At 28.0% G+C, this 23,836-nt stretch overlaps 2 protein-coding genes across 4 annotated transcripts in view; one reads left to right on the plus strand and one right to left on the minus strand.

Moving 5' to 3' along the window:
* Window positions 1-81: 81 nt before the first annotated feature.
* Window positions 82-3,785, minus strand: LOC126896472 (ADP-ribosylation factor-like protein 13B). Of its 3 annotated transcripts, none has more exons than XM_050669276.1 (8): window positions 3,298-3,785; window positions 2,498-2,568; window positions 2,276-2,409; window positions 2,095-2,210; window positions 1,790-1,978; window positions 1,526-1,736; window positions 776-1,193; window positions 82-724 (listed from the first exon to the last, which is right to left on the minus strand). In XM_050669276.1, exons 1-8 carry the CDS (start codon window positions 3,357-3,359, stop codon window positions 612-614), a joined length of 1,314 nt encoding a protein of 437 aa, XP_050525233.1. In that variant the 5' UTR covers window positions 3,360-3,785; the 3' UTR covers window positions 82-611. The 3 variants fall into 3 exon arrangements, with proteins under 3 accessions (XP_050525233.1, XP_050525235.1, XP_050525234.1); XM_050669278.1 differs by lacking the exon at window positions 3,298-3,785 and adding an exon at window positions 3,135-3,287; XM_050669277.1 differs by lacking the exon at window positions 2,498-2,568.
* A 6,056-nt stretch (window positions 3,786-9,841) lies between these two features.
* The window catches only part of LOC126896503 (microtubule-associated protein futsch), a 27,847-nt gene continuing 13,852 nt past the window's right edge, over window positions 9,842-23,836 (plus strand). Inside the window, exons 1-5 of the mRNA XM_050669348.1 lie at window positions 9,842-9,968; window positions 11,685-11,854; window positions 15,237-15,335; window positions 17,313-17,485; window positions 22,287-22,838. Of these exons, the coding sequence (XP_050525305.1) occupies window positions 11,737-11,854; window positions 15,237-15,335; window positions 17,313-17,485; window positions 22,287-22,838 (942 nt within the window). The 5' untranslated portion in view covers window positions 9,842-9,968; window positions 11,685-11,736. The remainder of the gene's footprint in view (window positions 9,969-11,684; window positions 11,855-15,236; window positions 15,336-17,312; window positions 17,486-22,286; window positions 22,839-23,836) is intronic.

Consider the following 23,836-nt stretch of genomic DNA (forward strand, 5'->3'; position numbering starts at 1 on the left):
TTTAAAAATGCATTTTTAATACATTCATAATTATAAAACATAACTATTAACTTAGATGTGAACTGGCATGATACAAGGCTACTTTAAAATTGAATTACGGAAATTAGAATACGGTGATATCAAATTGTTTAATCTAAAATTTTTTGCCATAGCATTGTTGTATGTCCTCCACCTAAACAATCAAAATCGTTAGCCTTAAATAATCAGTTACACAAATATTACGCTACAATTCCTTAAGTTTTTGTTATTTGTATTACCTATAAAAGTAAAAACGATTATATTGTTTTATTAATTATTTTTATGTTTAATTATACATATGTATCTAATTAAATTTAGAGATATTTATTTGCAATATTATAAAAAGTTACAATACTTATCATCACATAACATTAAATAATTTGCTTTACTTGACCTAGGAGTCGCAAAATCGTTGGTTTCAATAAATATTTCTCTATAAGGAGTGCTTATAAGTACTCTTTATAGATTTTTATAATTTAATTCAGTGCCAGCTTTAGATTCAATCGGCACAAGACACAAAAATAATTCTAGCACAGAATGTTAACAGATCTAAAGGCGCCATCAAATTAAACATATCATATGTGATTCGCATGTTATTGAATATCAATAGATGTTTCTATTTTTTTAAGACTCGCCGTATCATTGGAATGAAACGTTAGTATTTCACTTAAATTTTCTTGTGCTGGATTCACTTCATTTTGAGAACCTATAAAAAGTCAATTTATGTCACTGTTTTTATTTTGGGATTCGTACATACTTTTTTGCGATGACTTTGCGCTTGATTGCCTTTCTGAGTTTTGCGCTGACGATGACTTTTTACCAGCGGAACTTGATCTACTAAACATAGACCGTTTTAATTTTGCAGAAATTGATTCTTTTCGAATGAACTTTTCGGTTTCTTTAGTATTCATATTGGGTTCGGGCTTTACACCGATTGATTTTTTGATCACATCATTTTCGAACTCTTTCGACCGTGCTCTAAAAAGTGGCGACCTTGAGATTTGTTGGCGATTAGATTCGTGTTCTTGTACAGAACGCGAAGAAGACACTATTGGACCGACTTTGTTGCGAAAAGCAATTGCTGCGGGATCGGTTGGCTCTTCTCGTAGGGGTATAATAAACGAAGTGCTGCCGAAGCCATCCGAATGGTTTTGTAGTTTTGATTCAAAACTATCCTGTTTTAAATAATAGATATATACGTATTAAAAAATATACACTCACTAAAGCAAATTATAATGACCAAGACCGGATTTACGTAGAGAAAGAATGATAATAACCCTCTATGATAATTACTTAGATTATAAATATAATTATAATTGATTAATTAGCGGCAATCGTGATTGGTTTATTTCAATTTTAAATTTGGTCCATTTTTTTTTCGTAGGTACAGTATTTAAAAACTATTTTTTACTAGTTTTTACCAGTTGGTAAATTTGTGTATCTATCGTCCTCCTCGCTCAAATTTAATTCCGGTCCTGATACAGTTCTTTTAATTAAAAAACATTACAATAACTCGATTAATGCGCCTGAAAGGATTTCGCTTGGTCGACCTTCTATGAGGTGCATTGAAAGATAGTAAATAAGAGTCATTAGAAGTTTGTTGTTTATTTTTCCATTCTTCTAATCTTTTATTTACGCCTTCTTGATATTGGGCCATATCATGAGTTACACGAGTGTTGAGTGTATCGTAATGTTTTCCAATCTGCGATACTAACCAGCTAAAATCAAATGCATTTAAAATATGTGTAAAGAGCTTATTAATTTTGTTTACCTAAAACCGCTGTCGATACATGGATCAATAAACGCAGAGGAACAGTAATGAATCGGTGCCACGTATTGGGCTGTACACGTTTCCACTAGCGTCGGAGATTTGTTTGTATTCACAACCATTTCTACATTCAATTGTTCGACAATATCTAATTCATCTAACGCTCCCTGTTTGTCCTGTTTGTTCGCAAACCTAATAGAAAATTAAAAACGTTATTCAATGTTTACTTTCAATTTGAAATTGTTCAACTGTCATATTTGCAATAAAAGTTAATAATATTAAAAATGCTGATATTATGTGGATCGTACAAAAGTACAGGTTTTCCAGATATTTTATCGTTCTCTAACAATTTTTTAAACACTTCTTTACATTCAACTAGTCTACTGTGAGCCGTCGAATCGACAACAAATATAACACCGTGTACCTAAAAATATAAAAAATATACTTTAATTGAAATAAATGCATTGTCGTTTTGGTGATAACATTTACATCAATAAAATATTGTGGCCATATATCACGTATTTGCTTATGACCACCAAGATCGTAAATTGTTATGTCAAAGTCTTGGTAAAATAATTTGGAAGACGAAAATCCGACAGTTGGAAGAACATTTTTTTGTTTTTCTAAAACAGTCAAAATACCAATTAGCTAAAAACTATTATATTGTTTTTTCGGAAAAGAATGAATTAAATTGGGGTTGAAATACTTTACCTCTCATTATACTTTTAAAAATACAAGTCTTTCCTGCATTGTCTAGGCCGACTAGAAGAACCGTAATTTTTCTAATAAATTTGAAAATTAAAAAAAATTAATATTTTGTTAAATCGTTTTTGCAAAATTCCAAAAAATGAAACTAAGATAATAAATTAGGTAGTAAAATTATTTTACTTGTCCCCATTTCTAATCAATAACTATTTCTGAACATTTTTATTTTAACAGTTTAATATTTTTTCTTAAATTAATTTAGTTAATGATTTACTTTTGAACCCTAATAATAATCCGCCCATAACACATTGTATTCAAGAGTTATATATAGTAAGTCAGAATATGAAGTAGGTATATGCTGTGAAATATTTTACTTTTTCGGTAAAATAGTATTTCTAATCGATGGTATAATTTGAATCTTAAATTATAAGATAGGTTACCTTCGAGAACTGGAAAACAAAATTCTATGCTACTTTAGTTAATGTTATCAACAAGTATTGTAAATTAATTTAATATGAATATTTTTTTAATCATCTATTTGAGGAATTTTTTAATTTTTTTATCCTTTAATAAAATATTTTTAACTTTGTAAAATATGTTTTTAATACATTCATAATTATAAATATAAATACTGACTACTTACTTAAATTCAAAATTTTTATATCAGTAAATTAAGGGTAGATAAAATTAAGATAACTAAGATTTATAAAAACATTTACTAATTATTCAACGAATCCTAACACTTCATACCTAATCACACCATAGTTAAAAATACTAGCGCCTTATCGTTATGCAAAATGTGATACCTGCGTTGTCGTTGGTTAGCATTCGCACAATAAATACATTTGAGCCGCAACACGTTGCCCATTATAGAAATTGTCAAAACATTTTGTTTTTTAATTATTATATCTTTCAGTTACATTGTTTTTTCATTATTCTTAAGTTTTTAGGAATAAATATTACATATGACTAAAAAAAAATGAATAACGTGAGCAACATAAACGCTCAAACCTACAACAAAACGTAACCGTAGTAACCGAAGAGCGGCGTAATGGTAACAAGGACGTAGTGGCGACTTGAACCTTTTTTGCCACCGGTTGCCCGCACTGGTCGGTATGGGGCGATAGCGAAGGAAAGCGGCCACGGGCATAGTAACGACTCATCCGCGCGTGTCGTCTGCCCTTTATCGCAGCCATATTCACCTCCAATGAGATCACAGAGTACCAGGATACCAGCCGAAATGCAGTTCATTCATAGCTCTACTGCGACGCTTGGCCTCGTATGTCAAGGCCGTCGATGCTGATGGCAACGGCGTACACTAAACTATAGCAATGCTGCGGTTACACCAAATGCGGTAATAAAATAATTTTAGGTGACTGTTTTCTTTTTAATAATCAGTATTACCATACATTAAAATACTTTTTGGACATTAATAAGAAAGAATAATAATTAATCATTCGATTACTAATAGACATTGATAAAATGTTAAATAAGCCATAGACGACACATAAAGACCGCGGTTTTAAAATGAATGTCCGAATTTTCACATACATGCAACACATACAACGTAAAACAAATTTTTGATAAAAAGTGTAAAAATGTTACACTTGTGTACGAATTTTCGATACTTTATCTCAAAACTACACCGATTGTGTGTAAAATTAACGTGTATATTAAAGAGATCATACTGACGTATGGTAATTTTTGGATCGCTTCTTACAGGGCGGTGTGAACAACGCTGAATCACGGGATTCAGTTGTCCGTCTCGGGTCACACTTGGCTGAAGAAATGCGAGCGATTGTACCAGGGTACTAGCCGACGGCTGCGCTCAGTGCAAACGCACTACTAGCAGTCGAGAGAAAAAAATAATAACAGACCGTTATTATAGAAATTATCACATCGATACCGTAATAATGAATTGGAAACGAGTGAAGTATATGACGGTACGATTTTTTTACATCGCGACCAGGTTATTACCACGATTTTCGGGAAATTGGAATCGCCGTTTTCGTGCGTTTTCCGCAATTTTTTTAAACATGCTATCAGGAGCCCATGCGTAAGCGACTGGTAGCCACTGTGGACAAACCCGGCGTCGGCGCGATCGGGAAAGCCACCCAACTACCTCTCCTACCGTCATCATCACCACCGTTGATATAAGCAAAAGATTTTCCGCAGTTTTCCGCGTAGCTGTCATATGAAATATACATGTTCAGACGTCATTGTTCGCGCCCGCCGTATTTGCATTGGACCGCTAGCTAAATCTCACCGTTTTTTTCTGGTTAAATAGCACATACACTAAAATAATTAATAACTTCGAAATAAGTTGAAAGAACTAAAATAATTTTTTAAATATCTCTGAATAAACAAAAATTACACGAACATTTTGTTTAGAATTAATTAAGCAAAAACGGCACTTAAATGAAAGTTAATGTCTTTTTATACCTTTAATTAAGAAGCAGTCTAATTATAATAGTTCACAGTTTACATCAGGGCTTAAAATAAAACCAGATTAAGGGGACGTGGAAGGAGTTATACTTCCAATATTCCAAGTTATTTTACATATTCTCATGTAGGATTTGTGCACCGTAGTGTGTCTGTTTAAACTACGTGTACTCACAATAAAATTATAAGAATTTTTATATTCATAAGTTATATTACATATTAGTACTTAATAAGCAGTTATGTATTTAGGCGGAAAGAGCAAATGGAGCTTTAGGGACTAAAATGATTAAATATTCAGTTTTTTAAAATTGAGCATTTTGGAAGTAGATTCGCGCTTTTATCTCATATTACAACGAGGAGGAAACATAAGAATCCTTACAAGGGCTAAAAAATAGAAAAAAGCTTGGAGACGCTGTAAAGTTTTATCTTGCCAAACTTCTCGCTCAATGTTTCATTAATTTAAGTCTGCAGCGAGGAGGACTGCCCTTATTTTGGAAAAATTTCCAACAGCATATTTATTAAGGCGATCCCTTATAACAGGGCTGTTATTTGGGCGTTTACAGGATGTGCCACGCATCCCTTTTTATCAGTGGCCTAAGAATATAAAGTACAACGCTAAAATATTTGGCTGATATCCAGAAGTTTTGTTGTAAAGCATTTTATATTTTGTTGACAAAATCTTAATCTTTTATTAATTATCAACATTCATTTACTTTGTTACCAACGATAACATAATTTTAAAAAAATCTGGCAACTCAGATAACAAAGAACAGCTAGACCAGTTATATCAGTATTAATCATATCATATTAACAAGTATTATTAAACAGTTCATGGTCATTATCAGTGATGTATTTCCACATTAAGCAATGTATTTAATCATTGCAATAAAATTTTATAAAACATAGACATGACATTAAGAAATTCTTAAAAAGGCTAAATAGCAATTAATTAATTTAATTATAGTAACTTAGTAAAATTATAGTAAATGTTTACTATAATATCTTACAAGTTTATGTTATGCATATGATTTGTGTCACCTTTTTTTTATTATAAATTTTCTTTAAATTTTCGACTAAAAATTAATTTTTTTTTTAATATACATATAAAGAAATAGATAAACTTTATTTGTTTAATTAAATTTTTTTTAATAAAGCTTTTAAAAAAATGACCAATATAAAATATTGGTGTTTTAGTAAGAAAATGTACATATTTTATCTATATAGTTATTGCAGCTGTTTTAAACTACTGCAGTTAGATACAAATGTCACAAAATAAAATAAAGCCTTATGTGTATGGCTCTGAAGACTGTTTTTACTTGACTATAATAGTAATTTTGAATGGTTTACACAAATGAAACCGTATGTTACCTAATGCGGCATTGCAGTAACAAATTAAAATTGTTTAAATGATAACATATTTTTAGCTTAACTATTTACAACAAAATTTCAATTCTATAATGAAAATTGTTATTTTTCTTTATATAATTTAATTAATTAACGTTTCTTTCATTAATTTTGATCGTTAATTATAGATAAAACTAATAACTATAATATTTATGACCAACTCTGTATTTAAATGTTTATTTGCAATTATTTTTAGTTAGTGTTTGCAACAAGGCTTGAATCAAAATTATTTACTTTGTTTTTATGTTATGAAAGTTAAAATGTTAACATAATTATTATGAATAATTAAAACGTTATGGATTTACAATGTTTTTAGTTTTGCGGTATTTATACAATAGCAATTTTTTATGTTTTATGTTTATCGCTTTTTAAAAGTTATTGATCATTTTTTTATCTCATTGGAAATTAACCCGTAATTTCTCATATGTAAGAATTTCAATTTCCTCTAGTTTCATTATATCACTTAATCGTTTTATATTTGCAATCATGCTCACGTAATAAGAATATTTTACAAGAAATAAACGTAAATTAGTAGTGCACTTTAAAGGAGCTACGCAAACATTAGTCAAATTATGACAATATCATACCCAGATACGATTTATTTTTCAAAACAGATTTTAAGATAACATTAGTTAATTTTTTCCGATTTAAACATTTTTACAGAGACAGCGATAAAAAAGGTACTATAAAATTAATAAACTTGTATATTAATAATTAACCTGTGCTATTGTTATCGCTAAATTGAAAATAGATTTAACTTTGTACTTAAACTTGTAGCTAGTAATAAACATGTCATTTAATACACATTTATGACATGTAATATACATGTCATAAACGAAAACGATTATGATAATTATTGAGTTGGGTTAATCTGTGATAACAACCATAAAAAAAACTGGCTTTTAACAAATTTGCCAACCATAAAAATTTGTTGGCCTTCAATATTTGCCGCTGTAGGCCGTTGTCATAGTGCTTGCATATAAATACGCCATTGCTATAGTATATCCAAATTTATTGTATAAATTATTACAAACCATCGATATGTTTTCACTTTCTGTTTTTAGTATTAGTTCAATTTTAGTCATGATGTGTTTGATTTTTGTTGTATTTCGTTTATATGTTGTTTATCGTTACTATACATTTTTTTATTATTCGTTATTTTACGTTTTACGATCCGAATCGTTTTTTAATAGTAATAACGTCATGAAAACGGTTTGAATCCCTGATTATCAATTATTCAAACCTCAAGGAAATTTGGTTAAATACGTCATACTTAATTGTTATTTTAAAATGTATTTATGAATACGTTACACAATTGGAGTGCTGCAAATGTGCTCGGAATGTGATCACCGCAGACGTAACGGAATGTTCGTATGTGGAGTACCAGGGGATCATGCGTAACTACCATTTAGACTGACGCAGAGAAGGTTTGACTCGTGCATTCGTGTCGATCGTATAGCGAATAACATAGTCTCCTGGTGGTCGGCGGATCCTCCGAGGCGGTCCTGGGTCCACGCGCCGACCACGCCACGCCCGGTCCATCCGCCCTGGTCCTCCGACACGCCTGTGTAGGCGTTACGGGAGGATACGTCCCTCTGCACCGTTAGAAGGTCACGGGTGAAATCAGGGTACGGTGATGTGACATTGGGTCCCGCAAGGGGATAGTTTGGTGGGTTAATTGTAAAAGAGTTATCAATATGCTCCGAATCGATGATATCTNGGGTGAAATCAGGGTACGGTGATGTGACATTGGGTCCCGCAAGGGGATAGTTTGGTGGGTTAATTGTAAAAGAGTTATCAATGTGCTCCGAATCAATAATTCACTAATAATTTAGCAATACTTCGCATTTTTTATTCAGGAAACTAAGTTTGAAGTATAATTTGAAAGGTTGGGAATGAAGAGGTTCTAAGTTTACTATCTAAGCAATCTAATTCTAAGTATCAATACATATTTAAGAAAATAAGGCCTCTTTTTCAATATTGTGTTTAATTGAAAGTGTAAAAACATAAAATGTTTTTTTATTAAGTGTTTTAATTATGGTTTTGAACCTTGTCATGTTAAATTATACCGACACATAAAAAAAAAAAATTAATCTATTAGTGATTATTGATTTCATACATTAGATATACAGGATAAAACCTTGAATTTTTTTTAGTACGTGGGAGGTTAACTGCCTTGGGGTTGATATGTACATTATGTTAAATAGTTACAAAGACATATTGACAAATTAAATTTCACCATATACTATGCAAAAATAATGTTTAGAGTTTTACCACGCTAGAAAAGTTTACTGCAATGCAATAATTAATGTCAAATATAGTGCAAATTGGCAATGAAATAAAAAATATATTTTTCGATGTACTCAATTAATTTGTATATTATTAATCTGAACTTCAATGTTAAACTAACAATGAGATTTTTAAGTCAGCGTAGTCTTTAAATGATTACCTAAGTCATTTTTATTACTTAAAGTCGTAAACCAAAATTTAAAAAAAATAATATCATTTTCATGATCTACAGTAAAACTGAACATTTTTTAATAGATGATAAGGTGCATCACAGAAATAATTAGTTTCGACCTTGTAAGTTACAATCATTAATTCTTCAACAGTTTCCCAGATTGCGTGGCTTTGGAGAATGGTAATAAAACTTTCAAATTACCTATGATGTGTAATCAATAGGTTTAGTTTAAATAAAAACAGTTATTGAAGTCTTATAAAAGACATATGTCCAATTTTTTAATTTGATTAAAAAAATAGTGGCAGATTAGGAAGTTTTTAAGAATTAGTAAATTAAAGTCCTTGTTTTCTTTTATTTGGTTATTTATAAAATACACGAAAAATATAAAAAAAATATATAAAAAAAGGTTATCCCACTTTTATTATCTCGTTATATGAAGCTTAAGAATAGAATTTTTAAAAGTTGTTTGGAGATAATTAATATTCCATCAATTTACCTGCTCTTGAATAATAGCTCACAAATATGAAATTTTTGGTTAGACGCATTTTGCCAAATAAAATTATATGATTTTTTTTTAACTTAATGATTTATATTTTATTAGTGTTAAATGACCTGATACGAAAAAAAAATATATATATATTATACTCTGCTCCCAAATTAAGGGTCTAATTTTTTGAATCATGCATCTATGTTTAAGTATTTTGATATATTACATTAAAAAAATAAAATAGTCATCTAAAAAATTGAAATAAATTTTTTTTTTATTAAATATAAAAGGTTTATTATTTGTCAATTTGAACTAAATATTTTATTAAACAATTGACATTAATTTTTTATTAACAAATTTCATTTTAATTAATTTATTATATTATGATAATAATTTTTTTTGTATGCCGACAAAGGTTAGAAATGGCATTATCTACTCCCTCTCCTAGTAACAGTGTAAACTTTAAAATAATAACAATTTAATATATGCTTTTGATGTTCAACCCTAAAACAAAATAAATATCTTATTACCAATGTGGCATCACTGTATATTCTTCCAATGGTTCCATATGTAATCCGACGGTGGCTTTTCACTACGCTGTGCCGCAGTCCCTGTCACACTACGGACTTAAGTTCCTCATACTAGTCGTTCAAACATTTCCAGACACACAATACACCGAAAAGGTGAGTTTTAGCATAATATTTTAGCTTCTACGTGAAGCTGAGAAGGTATTAATTTTACTAGGTGATTTTTATTTATGAGTATCTCATAAATAGAAATCAAAAATTATAATATAATTCATGGTGTAAAATAAATTAATAGATTAAGATTATTGATTAAGATTAAGAGAAAATTTAATAAATTAAGTTGTAAATGATATTAAAAAAAAAAGATTCCATTCTTCAATAATAATTTTTTTTTTAAATATTAACTTAAGAGAAAACAATAGCCAAAAATAAAAGTTAAATATACTTTATAAAGTTAAATGTACGAAAAATTATTTGAAAAAGTTTTGAAAATGTCAGATAATATCACAACCAACTTTTCACTTTAAATAACTAGTCTAAATATTGTATAATAGAATTTATAATAATCCATTAAATATAAAATAAAGATTCATTTATTTCTTAAAAAGAAAAAATTATTATAGTAAGAAAAACTTATCGAAGTCAGTGTTACATTAAATTTGGAACTAATAAACAGTGATTTATTATACAAAGTGTGATTAAAAATATAAAATATTCATTTTCATGCTTAGATAATTGTGTTAAAATCATTATCTTTATTGGATTAATTTCTTTTTAAATATACGAATTAATGGAAGTTGATAATTGTGTAGTATTTTTAAATTAATAGTTCACATATTTTTTATATTACATGACTTGTTTTCTGTAATGGACATATGGAAGTATTTTTCATTTAAATCTACTATGATCTTCAAGTTATAAAATACTTAAACTTTTTAAGTAACACTTAAGAATATTTTGTATCGGTATTTTAAGACAAATTAATTGCTAAGGTAATATGTTAAGAAATTATAAAAATGATTATTTATTTTACTGAAGAGACGATTTTATTGTGACTGATAACAAACACCTTTTCACTAAAATATTTTTGTTGTATACTAAACTAAGCGAATTTATAAAAATAGTTATATTTATGTATTTAGTTTAAGTTTTCGAAGTTACTTAAAAATATCAATCGTATATGTTAATAATTATACTTTTGAACCAACATCGGATAATTAAATTTATTTTTAATTGTTGGAGAAATATGTATAGCTTGAGTTACTTCTTTTAAAATTTTTTTTTTATTTTTGAAATTTACAATCTGTAAAAGTTACTTCTATTGCATTTAATTTGATCAAATATTTTAAACTATCAGTTAATGATTTAATAAGTTTGATAACTTAAACAATATGTGTTTTTTAACGTTTATATCGTTCATATTGATCGCTTTCTCCTAGAATAAAATATTCGATGCTATTTACACTTAAAAAAACATTAATTCTTACATTCACGTTGGCAGGTCTATAACATGTATTGAAATAGAAGTAAAATTAAATTATAATTAAAAAAATATTTATGTACTGATTTATCTGATAGTATAAATATGATTGATAAACATGAAAAATAATAATTTAGTCTAGTTATCTGTATATCAATTTTTTTTAACCATTTCGCATAATCAGACGTCAACATTTATAATTTTTACAAAAAAAAAATTGATGTTTATTTTAGCTAATACAAATAGCGGATACTTTATGTAGTACATTATTATAAAAAAAGTTTTCTAACCAAAAATAGGGAGTAGTATTTTTTATGAATCACACCATATGTTATAATTTCCAATTTAATATAATTGTGCAATAGATTCAAATACTGGTCTTGTATTTCCAGGTGTATAATACGATTTTGTTAAATGAAAGTATTCTTGTATTAATCTATATCAATGGCACACTTAACTGGTCAAGTTAATTCTCCATTAACGGGAGGATATTTACTGATAATATTGGGCGAACCAAGAAGCGCCGAACACAAGTTGTCTATACTGAAAAATCTTACTAAAGGTAATTAAAACTAAATGAATACTTATTTTTTCTACATCAGACAGAACAGTAGCCTCGGTACTTATTTAAATAGATTTTTACATCTGCAGATTATCTAAGGGGTGTCAACGTTTTTAACTACGTATGGCGTATATTTAAAAATAAACAATCGCCAAATCCCTTAGATTCCTTTCGTTGTAAAATTTAACTTAATAAACCGTTTTATTTTTTAGTTAATATTATGATGAATAGTAAAAAAATGAATAGCTATTTGGCTATCCAAAACATTATTATTAGATGATGGTTATATTCACAAAATTAAAAAAAATTACAAATTTTTTAATGTTTTTAATTTTTATAGTAATTTATTAAGCAATTTGAATATTTTAATCAGATTATTTAAAAAATAATGAAATAAATAAATATTAGTTATTACGAAAATAAATTTAGAAAAAGTTGGCTTTGTATATATAAATATAGAAGGTGATTCTTTTATATATATATATATTTAACAAGCTTTCAATATAACAAATTATCTAATTAAAAAAAACGACTGGTAGATAATAACTGTTGAATTATTATTTTAAAAGTTATTATTATCATTTTAAATTTAAGACTAGAGATGAGACGCGGGTATGACAATATTTATCATCAGACATTTTTCGACATTACCTTGCCTTAGGTCTAGGTGTAAAACGGATGAATACATTATGATAAATATAAGGTATGAATTTAAAAGATAATTAATAAATAAAAAATCAAAAAACATTACACTAAAAAAATACTAAAACTAATTTTCTGATCACAATTAATATTTTATTAGAAATCGTGTGTCTTATATACAAAAAAATATTGGCGTTGTTTTAACTATAATCAACGATGTTACATAGTAATGGTTCGTGTAGAGTTTTTTAGAATTTACGTCAACTACACAGGACAGTTGAATTGAACATAATTACTTATCAAATTATGAAATATAAAAAACTATGGTAAAAATATTAAGTCTCTTGGTTAAAATTAATTTGTATCTAAAAAATCGCCAGTCACATTAGTGCTTCAATGTAGTGTTATTTTAACTCCGTAAATATAAATAAAATCATATCCTCTAGATGAAACTTTACGTACAATTGCGTATGACTAAAACCGCATTTAAGAAAAAAATATAATTTTGTTGTGTATAGTGTTTAGAGAATTACTGTATTTTAAATTCAAATAAATTATTATGAGTATTTACTCATAATATTAATTACAGCATTAATAATTAAAACAATGGCTGAACTTCATTGAATATTAAATTCAAAATATATACTGAATACCCTTAAGATTTTGTTTCTGAATCATGGTGATGTCCCTTTTCATTTCTTTTTTGATAATGTATGTCAAATGTTGCTCTTCTTCCGGTAAAGCATACCCGTCAGCTACTGTCTCATTTCTTACTTGTGATTATAATAGAACTAGAACACGTGTTCCAGTAACTTGGCAATCCGTCCAAATATAGACGGGAGACACAACGGACCCTTTTAGAAGTATTTTGAACAACAATAAAATGAAAACAACTATAAATGTTACCTCATTTCATAAGATACTTATAGTAGTTTTAATACAGTAATATTTTGAATGATCGATAAGAAGGTATTAGAAAAATAATACCCACGAAAAACATTAATTATTTTTAATATATCCTATTTATTATTTGTGAACAAGCATGAAATGCGTTTTTGTAGTTAAATTAATCGTGTTCTATTTATTAATGTTTAGTAGCTATTCTTTCCAAATTTTTACACTCGCAACATATGAATACAAGACAATAGTATTAGCGAATAGAGATAGTAATGATTTGATATAAAAATACTGTTATCTATCAAGTGCCTTCATTTTTTAATTTATATTATACATGTGACCGCTGTGTGTTTAAGGCGAGTGAAAAGTACTAAGGTAGTGAGAGTGAAAAAAAAGTAATGTACTAATAAAAAGTATCGTGTTAACCAGACATGTAATGCAAGACTTAAAATGTTTGCAAATATATCATAGGANTTAACCAGACATGTAATGCAAGACTTAAAATGTTTGCAAATATAGTAGTGTTGTAAAATTTTTTGGGGGCTAAATGTCATTTTACCCTTCCTATTTATAAAAACATAATTATTTTATGATATAATTTTATGTTATTTTACTTCTTAACATTTATTTACTTTTATGTATACTATCCGAAATACATATGGTCGTTTCCATGGCAAAAATTATTATAAGTAATAATAAAAATAACTTATAAAATAAAATCAAATCTATGAAGTTTTACTAATAATATCTTTAATATATATTGTGTTAATTTCACCTCTTGAAATCAAGGGATTTATTCTTTAAATTTGTTTTAAATTATTATTTTGGATAAATTTTTGGTAATTTTAATCATACTTTAAAATTTAAAGAAATTATAATTTTGACTCTTCTTTATTTTGTTTTTTTTTTTATTTATTAATTCTTGATCTATTATTGAATAATTTAAACATTTTTTGTAAAATTTTTTGTCAAAAGATAGAGTAGGTCAGGTATTGATTGAGCTGCGGACTTACTGATGACGTTGCCGAAGAACTGGGTGTGGCCTACCTACTGCCACCCTACTAGGTTCAACGACATCAGCTGATATCCATGATCATTACATAACAAAATTTTAAAGGTCAAGTTATTAGATCTGCGTGGGAAAAAAGACAAATGTAAAATTATCTTAAGGATAAAATATTCACGTTTTAAAAGATTTAAACTATTACTATCACAAAATGTGAATTATAACAATATTATTTTTGATATTTTTCAACTCTTTATTAAGATATTAAGAAAATATGTCATTTCTAATAAAATAATAATTTTTTAACAAGTAAAATTAAAATTTTACTACATTTTCTTTAGCTTCAATGGCTAATTCAGAATGTTGAAGTAAAAAAAACTTCTTTTGGTAAATTTGTCGATTTAATATCGTAGAATATTTTCTACATACTTTTTTTAGTGATATAGTGCTTATAGTACAGGTGTATTTAGAAGGGTCAGATTGTTAAAAAAAACACCATTTTTAACGCCTTATAAGCCTATTAAGGGCTATAGCGGTCTCCTTCGAAGAAAGGAGTTTCTTAACCATTGATACTCCGAGACGAGTGGTTAGTCCGTTGCTGGAAAAACCCTTAATTCAAAAAAATTTCCTTAATAATTCTTTAAATACATTTACTTCGAAAAGCTTTATGATAGTGTTGTTAATCGCTGTTAAATATCAAACAATACTAATTTCAACATTGAGTCATCTCCATTATATCGTATTTTCACTATAGTGGTTTTTAAATATTTATTTGTATTTTACTTGAATTCATAATTTAAATATAGTATAATAATGTTTTGATTTTTAAAATTTTAGGACTTTCATATTGGAATACTGAAGAAAGTGGTGTTAATTTAGTAAATGAGATTGACGCTATTGTAAATCAGAATATTGAAGGCGAAGAAGGAAAAGACGGTAACTATCAATACTAAAATTAATTTTCGCTTTATTTCTATATAGACATTTTTAGTGTAAATCATATTCACTAAGCTTTTTTTACCTGCATATTAAATTATTAAAAATTAAAAAAACTGTAGCACAGTATGGACGTGGCATAGTTAGTACAAGTATAGATGATATCTGACAGTGATTAAAATCACTATCATAAGAAACGCTTTAATGAAAATCTGTAGATAATATTTAATTTTATCCCGATTAGATATTAATTATAATATATGAATAAATAATAATAATAATAATTACATTTAGTATGAAATTGATATTCAATACTTTATATTGTAATTTTTACGGATTTTTTTTCCATAATAAAGTACATTACATTAGATTTAATTTAAGGTATATATAAAACAGTAAGACTTTCTGGAAAACTTTCAAAAGTTAAGTTGAAAAAGTTGTTATTTGGAATCCCCCCTGTGGGCAGGTAAAGGGTCAGATTTATAAAAAAATATACCAAATGATAGATAAAAACATCATGCTTCTATAAAAATATTTTTATTGATTTAGTCATTTTTAAAAAAGCTATGGCAGTTTTAAGTAAAAAAATTGAAAAAATTCGAAAATTAACAACTTTTAAATTTGTAATTTTTTTGGAGATTTTCCTCATTTATGAGGAACGAGGGAAATTTTTTCAATTTTTATGGTAATTTCTTCGACTAGATACGATTTGTGATCATTCGTTGTATCGTTGAAAGAAATCGGTTCGGTGAGAGCTGAGAAAAAGTGGTAACAGACATACAAAAAAAAAAACACATCATAGTGAAACCAAAAGCTTCTCAGTTTCGCATCAAAGCTAAAACTAAGTACAATTTTACTTAATATATAAATATAATAAAGAAGTATTTTCCATCACCTTATGATAATTTTTAAATATTAAAATTATTATAGTGTTTAATCAGTTCAGTTTATAAATATATTATTTTAGTAATAAAAAAGATTATTTTTTTGATCATAAATTTTTTTTATCCCAATATTTTCCTATAGGTATTAATTTTGAATATAATTATTTAAGCTATGTATTTTAATGAAATATTTTTAGTATTAATTGAAGAGTATAGAAAAAAAATGTTAATATTCCACTGTTTTGGATTTTGATTTCATCTTTTGATTCAAAAGTTCATTAGTAGTAATGTCACGTTATAAAATATATTTGGTGGAATAATTTTTCGACTAAATAGGGTGGGAAAATTTTTCATCGTATTTATACTCAAACGTCTATTTTTAATTTATTATTAAATGGGTAGGAATTTATAATTTTTTTATTGCTTTCCTGAAAAATTTATAAAAATTGACTACTATCGTTTTCCCCTTGTATCATTCAAATGGTTAGTGATTAAACTACGAAAAATCTTTATCATTCATTAAAGATATTCAAGTAGCTTAGTACAATTGACTTCCTTACTAACTATGCTCATTTTGTACCTCTTTTCTTTGCATTAAAAATGTCCTAGGTTTTAAGTACTCATAAGATATTATTTAAAAATGAATTTTTTCGCTCTCGAATTACGCTGATAAATTGCATTCAAATCTTACTAAAAACTTATTTATACAATAATAATAATAATAATAATTGCTTTAATATTTCATACTAAGGCAATTTTAACAAAAGAATAAAGAAATAAAAGAAAATATTAAAAATAAGTAGTTTCATGGCTAAAATATTTTTTACAATTTTCAGTCAGTAATTTTTAAATTTTTTTATGTTAAGCAAATAGAAAATTAGTTTAGTGAAAACAAAAAACAATTTTTTTTATCGTAATAATTCATAATAATTGAGATATTGGTAAATTAGATTAATATTTAGAATTAATAAAATTATACAAGGCAAAAATTATTTTTTGTTTTTCTTGGGTATTAGTAACAGTTTATATCATACTGCAGATATTAGAAACATTGAATGATTCTCTAAAATAAATATTAATTATATATTTTTAGGAGAACAATTGTTTCAGTATGCGAGTGATAACTTAGTTGCTGAAATTTTAATTAATCCACATTATATTACATTAGTGCAATGTATCAGAAATTTACTTGCGAGCTTAACGAAATATAGATTGATTATTTATGCTGGATACTCATTTACGGAAAACGGAGCATGGATCTTACAGGTCAGTTAATATTTGTTGCAAATAATAAGTAAAATAATTCAATGACAATTTGTTGAACGATTCTTATCTCTTTAAAGTACAATTATTTTTCCGTTGAAATCAATTTTTTAAATTTAATCAATTAAGAAGACTTTGAAAAGCGATTAAAACATAAAAAACAATTTATTTTACTAAAAACAATAATAATTACCAACAAATGTTTTATCCATTTCCAAATAGATTTAAAACGTCTAAAATGTGAAACAAGGCGCATTGTAGGATTCAACGGCATAAAGGTTTATATAGCTAACCTTATAAAAAAAATTTAATTTTTTAAAAGTTATGTAGCTTATAAAAGATAATACAATTGTATATCAATATTCTTAGTCCTAGCTAATGCTAGGTGATATAGAAAATCACTAATAAAATATAAGAAAACAGCTAAAGAAATTTTATTTAGATTGAATTGCATATTTAGGGATATTTTATACATATTTCTTTATTTAAAGTTTACATACAATATTACATTTATGGGTCAATTTTACAATACATACTTGTTTTTAATTCACATAGGAAAATATATTGGCGTAAATTAAACAAAAAGGATGCTAATTCAAAATTATATATATTCCTATATTTTTCTCTCTCGTATACTGTAAATACAACTTGAAGCAATAATGAATGTAGTTGGATATTGGTAATATTTGCATATCCTAAAGATAGCAAAATCAAATCCAAAACTTTTTGTCTCAAAAATAGGTTACAAAGCTACCTGATAATATACAGAGTGATTGATTGCCTATGCTTATTACACAATAACTTTAAAATTTTAAAAAATATTACAATTTTCTCTTTTCAGAAGATAATAGTGTCATATGTTCTATGATTTTCAAAAAAAAAATTGGTCCTGTCCCCTATAGTTTTCTTTAAAATAGTACTAACTTTAGTATATTAAATAGAAGAAACATATTTATTTAACGAATTTAAAAATTATGAAATGGTTGAATTAAGAAAATGTCTGCTGAATACCAACTTTTGCACCAGTATTTTGAAGAATATTAACATTTTTATACTACGGCAGAAGAAGTAGTAAGAGTCTATTTATTTTATCCCTGGGCAATTATAAACATTGTATGCGTTTGGAGCTCATATTAATCATCTTCAATCGCATACTGATATATAGACCTGACAAATAGTCCCTTATATACAGCCAGTCATCTTATCATCTAGAGACGTTATCACTTAGTTGTATTATCACCTAATCTATTGTCACATTTTGTCAGTTTAAACAAGTTTAATAATACATTTTGCATATAACTTAGATAACAATTAATTAAATTATTCTTATTTATAAATATATCTTATCTCTATTATATTAAGATCTTTGTAATTAATTTATGGTTTTAACAGAGTGGTTATGTGTTAATAAATGTTCAATCACAGGAGATTTATCTAGTTTTTCTGTTTTTTTATTTGTCCTAAGTAACATTTATTACAACCTTCACATTGTATTTTATTGATGCCCTATTTTTCTCCTTCTTTTACTTTATCTTGAGGATTATCCAATATATCTCTGAGATGTTATAAAAGCAATACCTCCACTTCTTCTTCCTCGCCTTAATCCCAAGTACTTAGAGTCGGCCACCCTTTAATTTAAAATTAAATAGTATTTAAAATATTTAACTTAAATTGCAACAAAAAATACTAGAATTTCGTATATACATAGTTCATAAACTATGTTACCATCGTTAGAGCTTAACATATACTGACACCTCCTTCTTCCTCGCTTTAATACCAACTACTTGGGGTTGGCCACCCTTATCCTAAACTTTCACTAGACATGATCTCCCACATCATCTACACTCACATCAGCTGTCCTCATATCGTATTCAATAGCATCCCTCCATCTCTTTTTTGGTTTTCCTCTACCTCTTTTTCCTTCAACATTAATTTCTATAACTATTCTTACAGCTTTTGGTTCTTCAATCCTCATAACATGACCAAATCATCTAAGTCTATTTTCTCTCATTTTATCCACAATATACGCTACACCTATATTCTCTCTTATGTGCTCGTACCTTATCCTATCTTTTCTAGTCACTCCACTCATCCATTCTCATCATTGCTACACTCATTCTCTGCTTTACTTTCTTATCAATGGCCCAACACTCTGAACTATACATCATAGCTGGTATCACTACAGTCTTGTAGAATTTATCTTTCAGTCTTATTGGAATTCTTTTATCGCATAAGACACTAGACGCTTCTCTCCACTTCAACCACCCACACTTAATCCTATGCCTTACATCCTCGTCAATACCACCACTCTTTTGCACAATTGACCCTAAATACTAAAAACTCTCCATCTCTCCAATCACATCCTCGTCTATTGTCACTGACCTCATCATTTCAACTACCTCGTGTTTTCATTTGTTAAACTTGTACTCTATATACTCTGTCGTACTTCTACTTATTACTAAGGCACCTCACCTTGTATTTTTCTAGTAATTTCATCTATCACTATAAAGAAAAAATAAGGGCTAAAAGCAGAACCTAGGTGCACTCCTACTCTTACCCAAAAACCTTCTGATACTCCTCCTACACTTTTTACCCTGGTACAAGTGCCAACATACATATCTTCTACTATATTAATGTACCTTTTCGGGACTCCTTTTCTCATTTATGCCCACTTTAAATCCTCTCTCGGTACTCTATCATACACTTTCCCCAAATCTATAAATACCATACAAAGCTTTCTCTTCTTTTCCCTAAACTTTTCTATTAGTTGCCCTTCACACAAAATACTGACTCCATTGTTGACTTACCATGAATAAATCCAAACTTGTTTTTAGATACCGATGTCTCATATCTTATTCTCTTATTTATTACCTTTTCCCAAATTTTCATACTCGTAAGTTTTAAGCCCCTATAATTTCCACACTCCTGTATGTCACCTTTACCTTTAAATATCGGCACCACAATACTATTCCTCCATTCATTAGGAATTTTCCCTTCTAATTAGATTTTATTTAAAAGTTCCTTCAACCACCATTTTACTAACACCGCCTAATATTCTCCATACTTCTACTGGCACTTCATCTAGTCCCACTGCTTTATTCTTTTTCATTAACTTCACAGCCTCCGATACCTCCTTCTCACTAATTATTGTCTCTCATTCCACGAGATATCTTCTATACTGCAAAATCCAGGATTCTTTCTCCAGCCTCATTCTTCATACTAAAACTATACCCTCCATGTACTCTTTCATATCCTCTTCTCTCATTACCTACACGTCCATTCATATCTCCTATCACCGTATCCTCATTTCCAAGTACCCCTTGCATCACCTCATTCATCTCTCACCAAAACACTTCCTTGTCTATTTCATCACATCCTACTTATGGTGCATAAGCACTTTTTACATTCAGCACTTTTCCTCGAATATCAATTTTACGACCATAATTCTGTCACTTTTCTTAGCTACTTCTACTACTTTACTTTTCATCTCCTCATCCATTATTATCGCTACACCATCATCTATTTCCCTAGATTTTTTTCTTTTCCACTTAGTTTCCTGCACACAACAAATGTTAAATTTTCTCCTCTTTAATATTTCTATTAATTCTCTACTTCTACCAGTTAATGTTCCAACATTCCAAGTACCTATTCTTACTTTGTATCTATCTTTCTCCCTTATACACGAGTCCAGCTTAGAGTCAATGTCCCTATACTGTTGACACTACAAGCGTTGTGTAGACCTGTAAACTTTACTGATGAAACAGCTACCACACAAGTTGTGCGGCTGGTATCAAACACTTTATTCCTTAGGCCTCCTCCGTTTTCAACTTCTTTATTCCCTATCACCTGTTGTCCCCGCGTACATCCGAGATTTTTTGAGACAATTCGTCTAAGTTTTGTTCAGGACACCTTATACTATGGGACAAAAATTTTACGCCGGCTGTCGACCTGACGCAACCTCATTAGTCACCTCTTTTGACTGGCAGAGGGGCCGTGTACGTATTCTTATCCCCTATCCACGGGGACCGTTACTTTAGCAATACCAAAATTAAAAAAAAAAAAAAATTTAGCTAGCCATTCGATATATAAAATGGGCTACCTAATTTCTTTTTGTTTCCACACGCTAGGGTGTGTACTAGTTACCCTCCTTTTTTATTCTACTTATGTGTTCGTACTAATTTTGAAATAACATTTTTGCCATACCTATTCAAATTAGCTATTTCTTTAATAACTTCCAGTGCTTTATCAAATATACATATATAATAATATAATTTCAGTTTTAAATTTTTAAGTTTTTTTCATAAAAAAAAATTCAAGTTGGTACTATTAAATAAGGGAGAGAGGGTTGAATAGTACCAAATTGATTTTTGTAAATTATATAATATAGGATACTATTAAGTTATAATAAGGAAAATTGTAATATGTTTTATATATTCAAAGTTATTGCGTGATTTATAGTTAGACAATCTGTTTATTTAAATCAAAAGTGATTATCAAAATAAATACAAAAATACTCATATAAAGAATTGAATTATCATTAGATAATTTTTTTTCATGAAAATTTTATTTGTCCGAAATTACAACTTTCTATAATTTTAAGGGTAAAATTCTCAAACTATAAAGCAGAAGTTTTTAAGTTATTCCACCGGAACTTCTAAAAAATAATAAGAATAACTCTAGTAGTAATATAATTAAATAATATAAATAATAATTAATATTATATTTAAGATAATTGAACTCTTATCATACTTGGTTATTTAATTTGTACATTTTCTTTAAAATAGATTTTTTTTATAAATTTTAGGATGGGACATTTGCTGTGGTGGATTTTTTGGAAGCTTATAAGACATCTGAAGTTCAGCGTGTTGTCAAACTTCACGAAAGTAAAATTCATGTAGAACTTCAGTGCTCAGTGAATGGTGAATGGAATCAAATATGCCGTTTAAGAGGCACTTGTTTTACATTAAATTCGTCAAAGAACTCAATTGATAATAACTCAATAAGTGCTATAATTAGATGGCTGTGTGATAAAATCAATGTTGTTGAACTTAATACACTACTTGAAGGCTCACAAGTAGTTGGAAATATCAGATTTAGTAAACCGACACTTTATGTTTTTCCCGCTGGACAAGGTGACTGTGCGTTGTTTGGTATTAATGGATTTAATATGTTACTTGATGGAGGTGCTGGAAGAAATTCATGTTTTTGGGGTTTTGCTAGACATTTAGATAGATTAGATGCAATTTTACTTACACGACTGAATACTGATAATATAGAAGGGATAGCATCATTCATAAAACGAAAAACAATGGCATCGTTGTATCCACAAATTGGGCACTTTTTTTGTAATTTCAAAGTATGTATAAATATTTTACCATTTGTATCATTTGTGACATAATACATAACTATAGTAGAGCCCTTATTAAATTTTATTAACTTATACTAGAAAAGTATTTTGAAAAAAAAAAACCCAGCACAGAGGGTCGCGGCACAGTGGTGCCGTGGTATAGTTGGATCAAGTATAATGATATCTGACAGTGATTAAAATCACTATCAAAAATAAACGCTTCGATGCAAATCTTTAGATTGTGTTTAATTTAAAAAAAATTGGTGCATTATTCCAAATGATCTGCTAATTCCTTATTAATATCTTGATTAAGAAAAAGTATGTCGAATGAAAAAGGGATTATTAAAAAATATTATTTCTCATAAAAAAATTGTGTTGATCCATACACTTTTCAATAAGTTATAGCATTATAAAGTTAAAAATATAAAAAATAAAATCCAGAATTTTCACACGAAAATAGCATTTGGTAGCCATTTTCGCCGCGAAGACAAGTCCAGAGGTTAAATTTTTTTTTTTCATAATAAAGTAAATTACATTAGTNATTTTTTTCATAATAAAGTACATTACATTAGCTTTAATTTATAAGCTAAGATATATATAAAAGTGTCAGACCTTCCGGAACATTTTCAAAAGTTAATTTTTTGTGAAAAAGTTGTCATTTTAAATCCTTCCCTGTGGGCAGATAAAGGGTCAAATTTACAAAAAAAATATACCAAATGATAGGAAAGACATCAAGCATCTATAAAAAAAAAAATTATATTAATATGTTCATTTTTAAGAAAGTTACGGCAGTTTTTAGTAAAAATAATTGAAAAAATTTCGAAAATTAGCGATTTTTAAATTTGTAATTTTTTTGGAGGTTTCCCCATTTACGGGGAACGAGGAAAATTTTTTCAATTTTTAAGGGTAATGTCTTCGACTAGATACGATTTGTGATCTTTTGACGTATCGTTGAAAGAAATCGGTTCGGTGAGAGCTGAGAAAAAGTGGTAACAGACACAAAAAAA

Source organism: Daktulosphaira vitifoliae, unplaced genomic scaffold (genome assembly GCF_025091365.1).
Source record: "Daktulosphaira vitifoliae isolate Bord-2020 unplaced genomic scaffold, ASM2509136v1 Scaffold_1, whole genome shotgun sequence".
Classification (NCBI taxonomy): Eukaryota; Metazoa; Arthropoda; class Insecta; order Hemiptera; family Phylloxeridae; genus Daktulosphaira; species Daktulosphaira vitifoliae.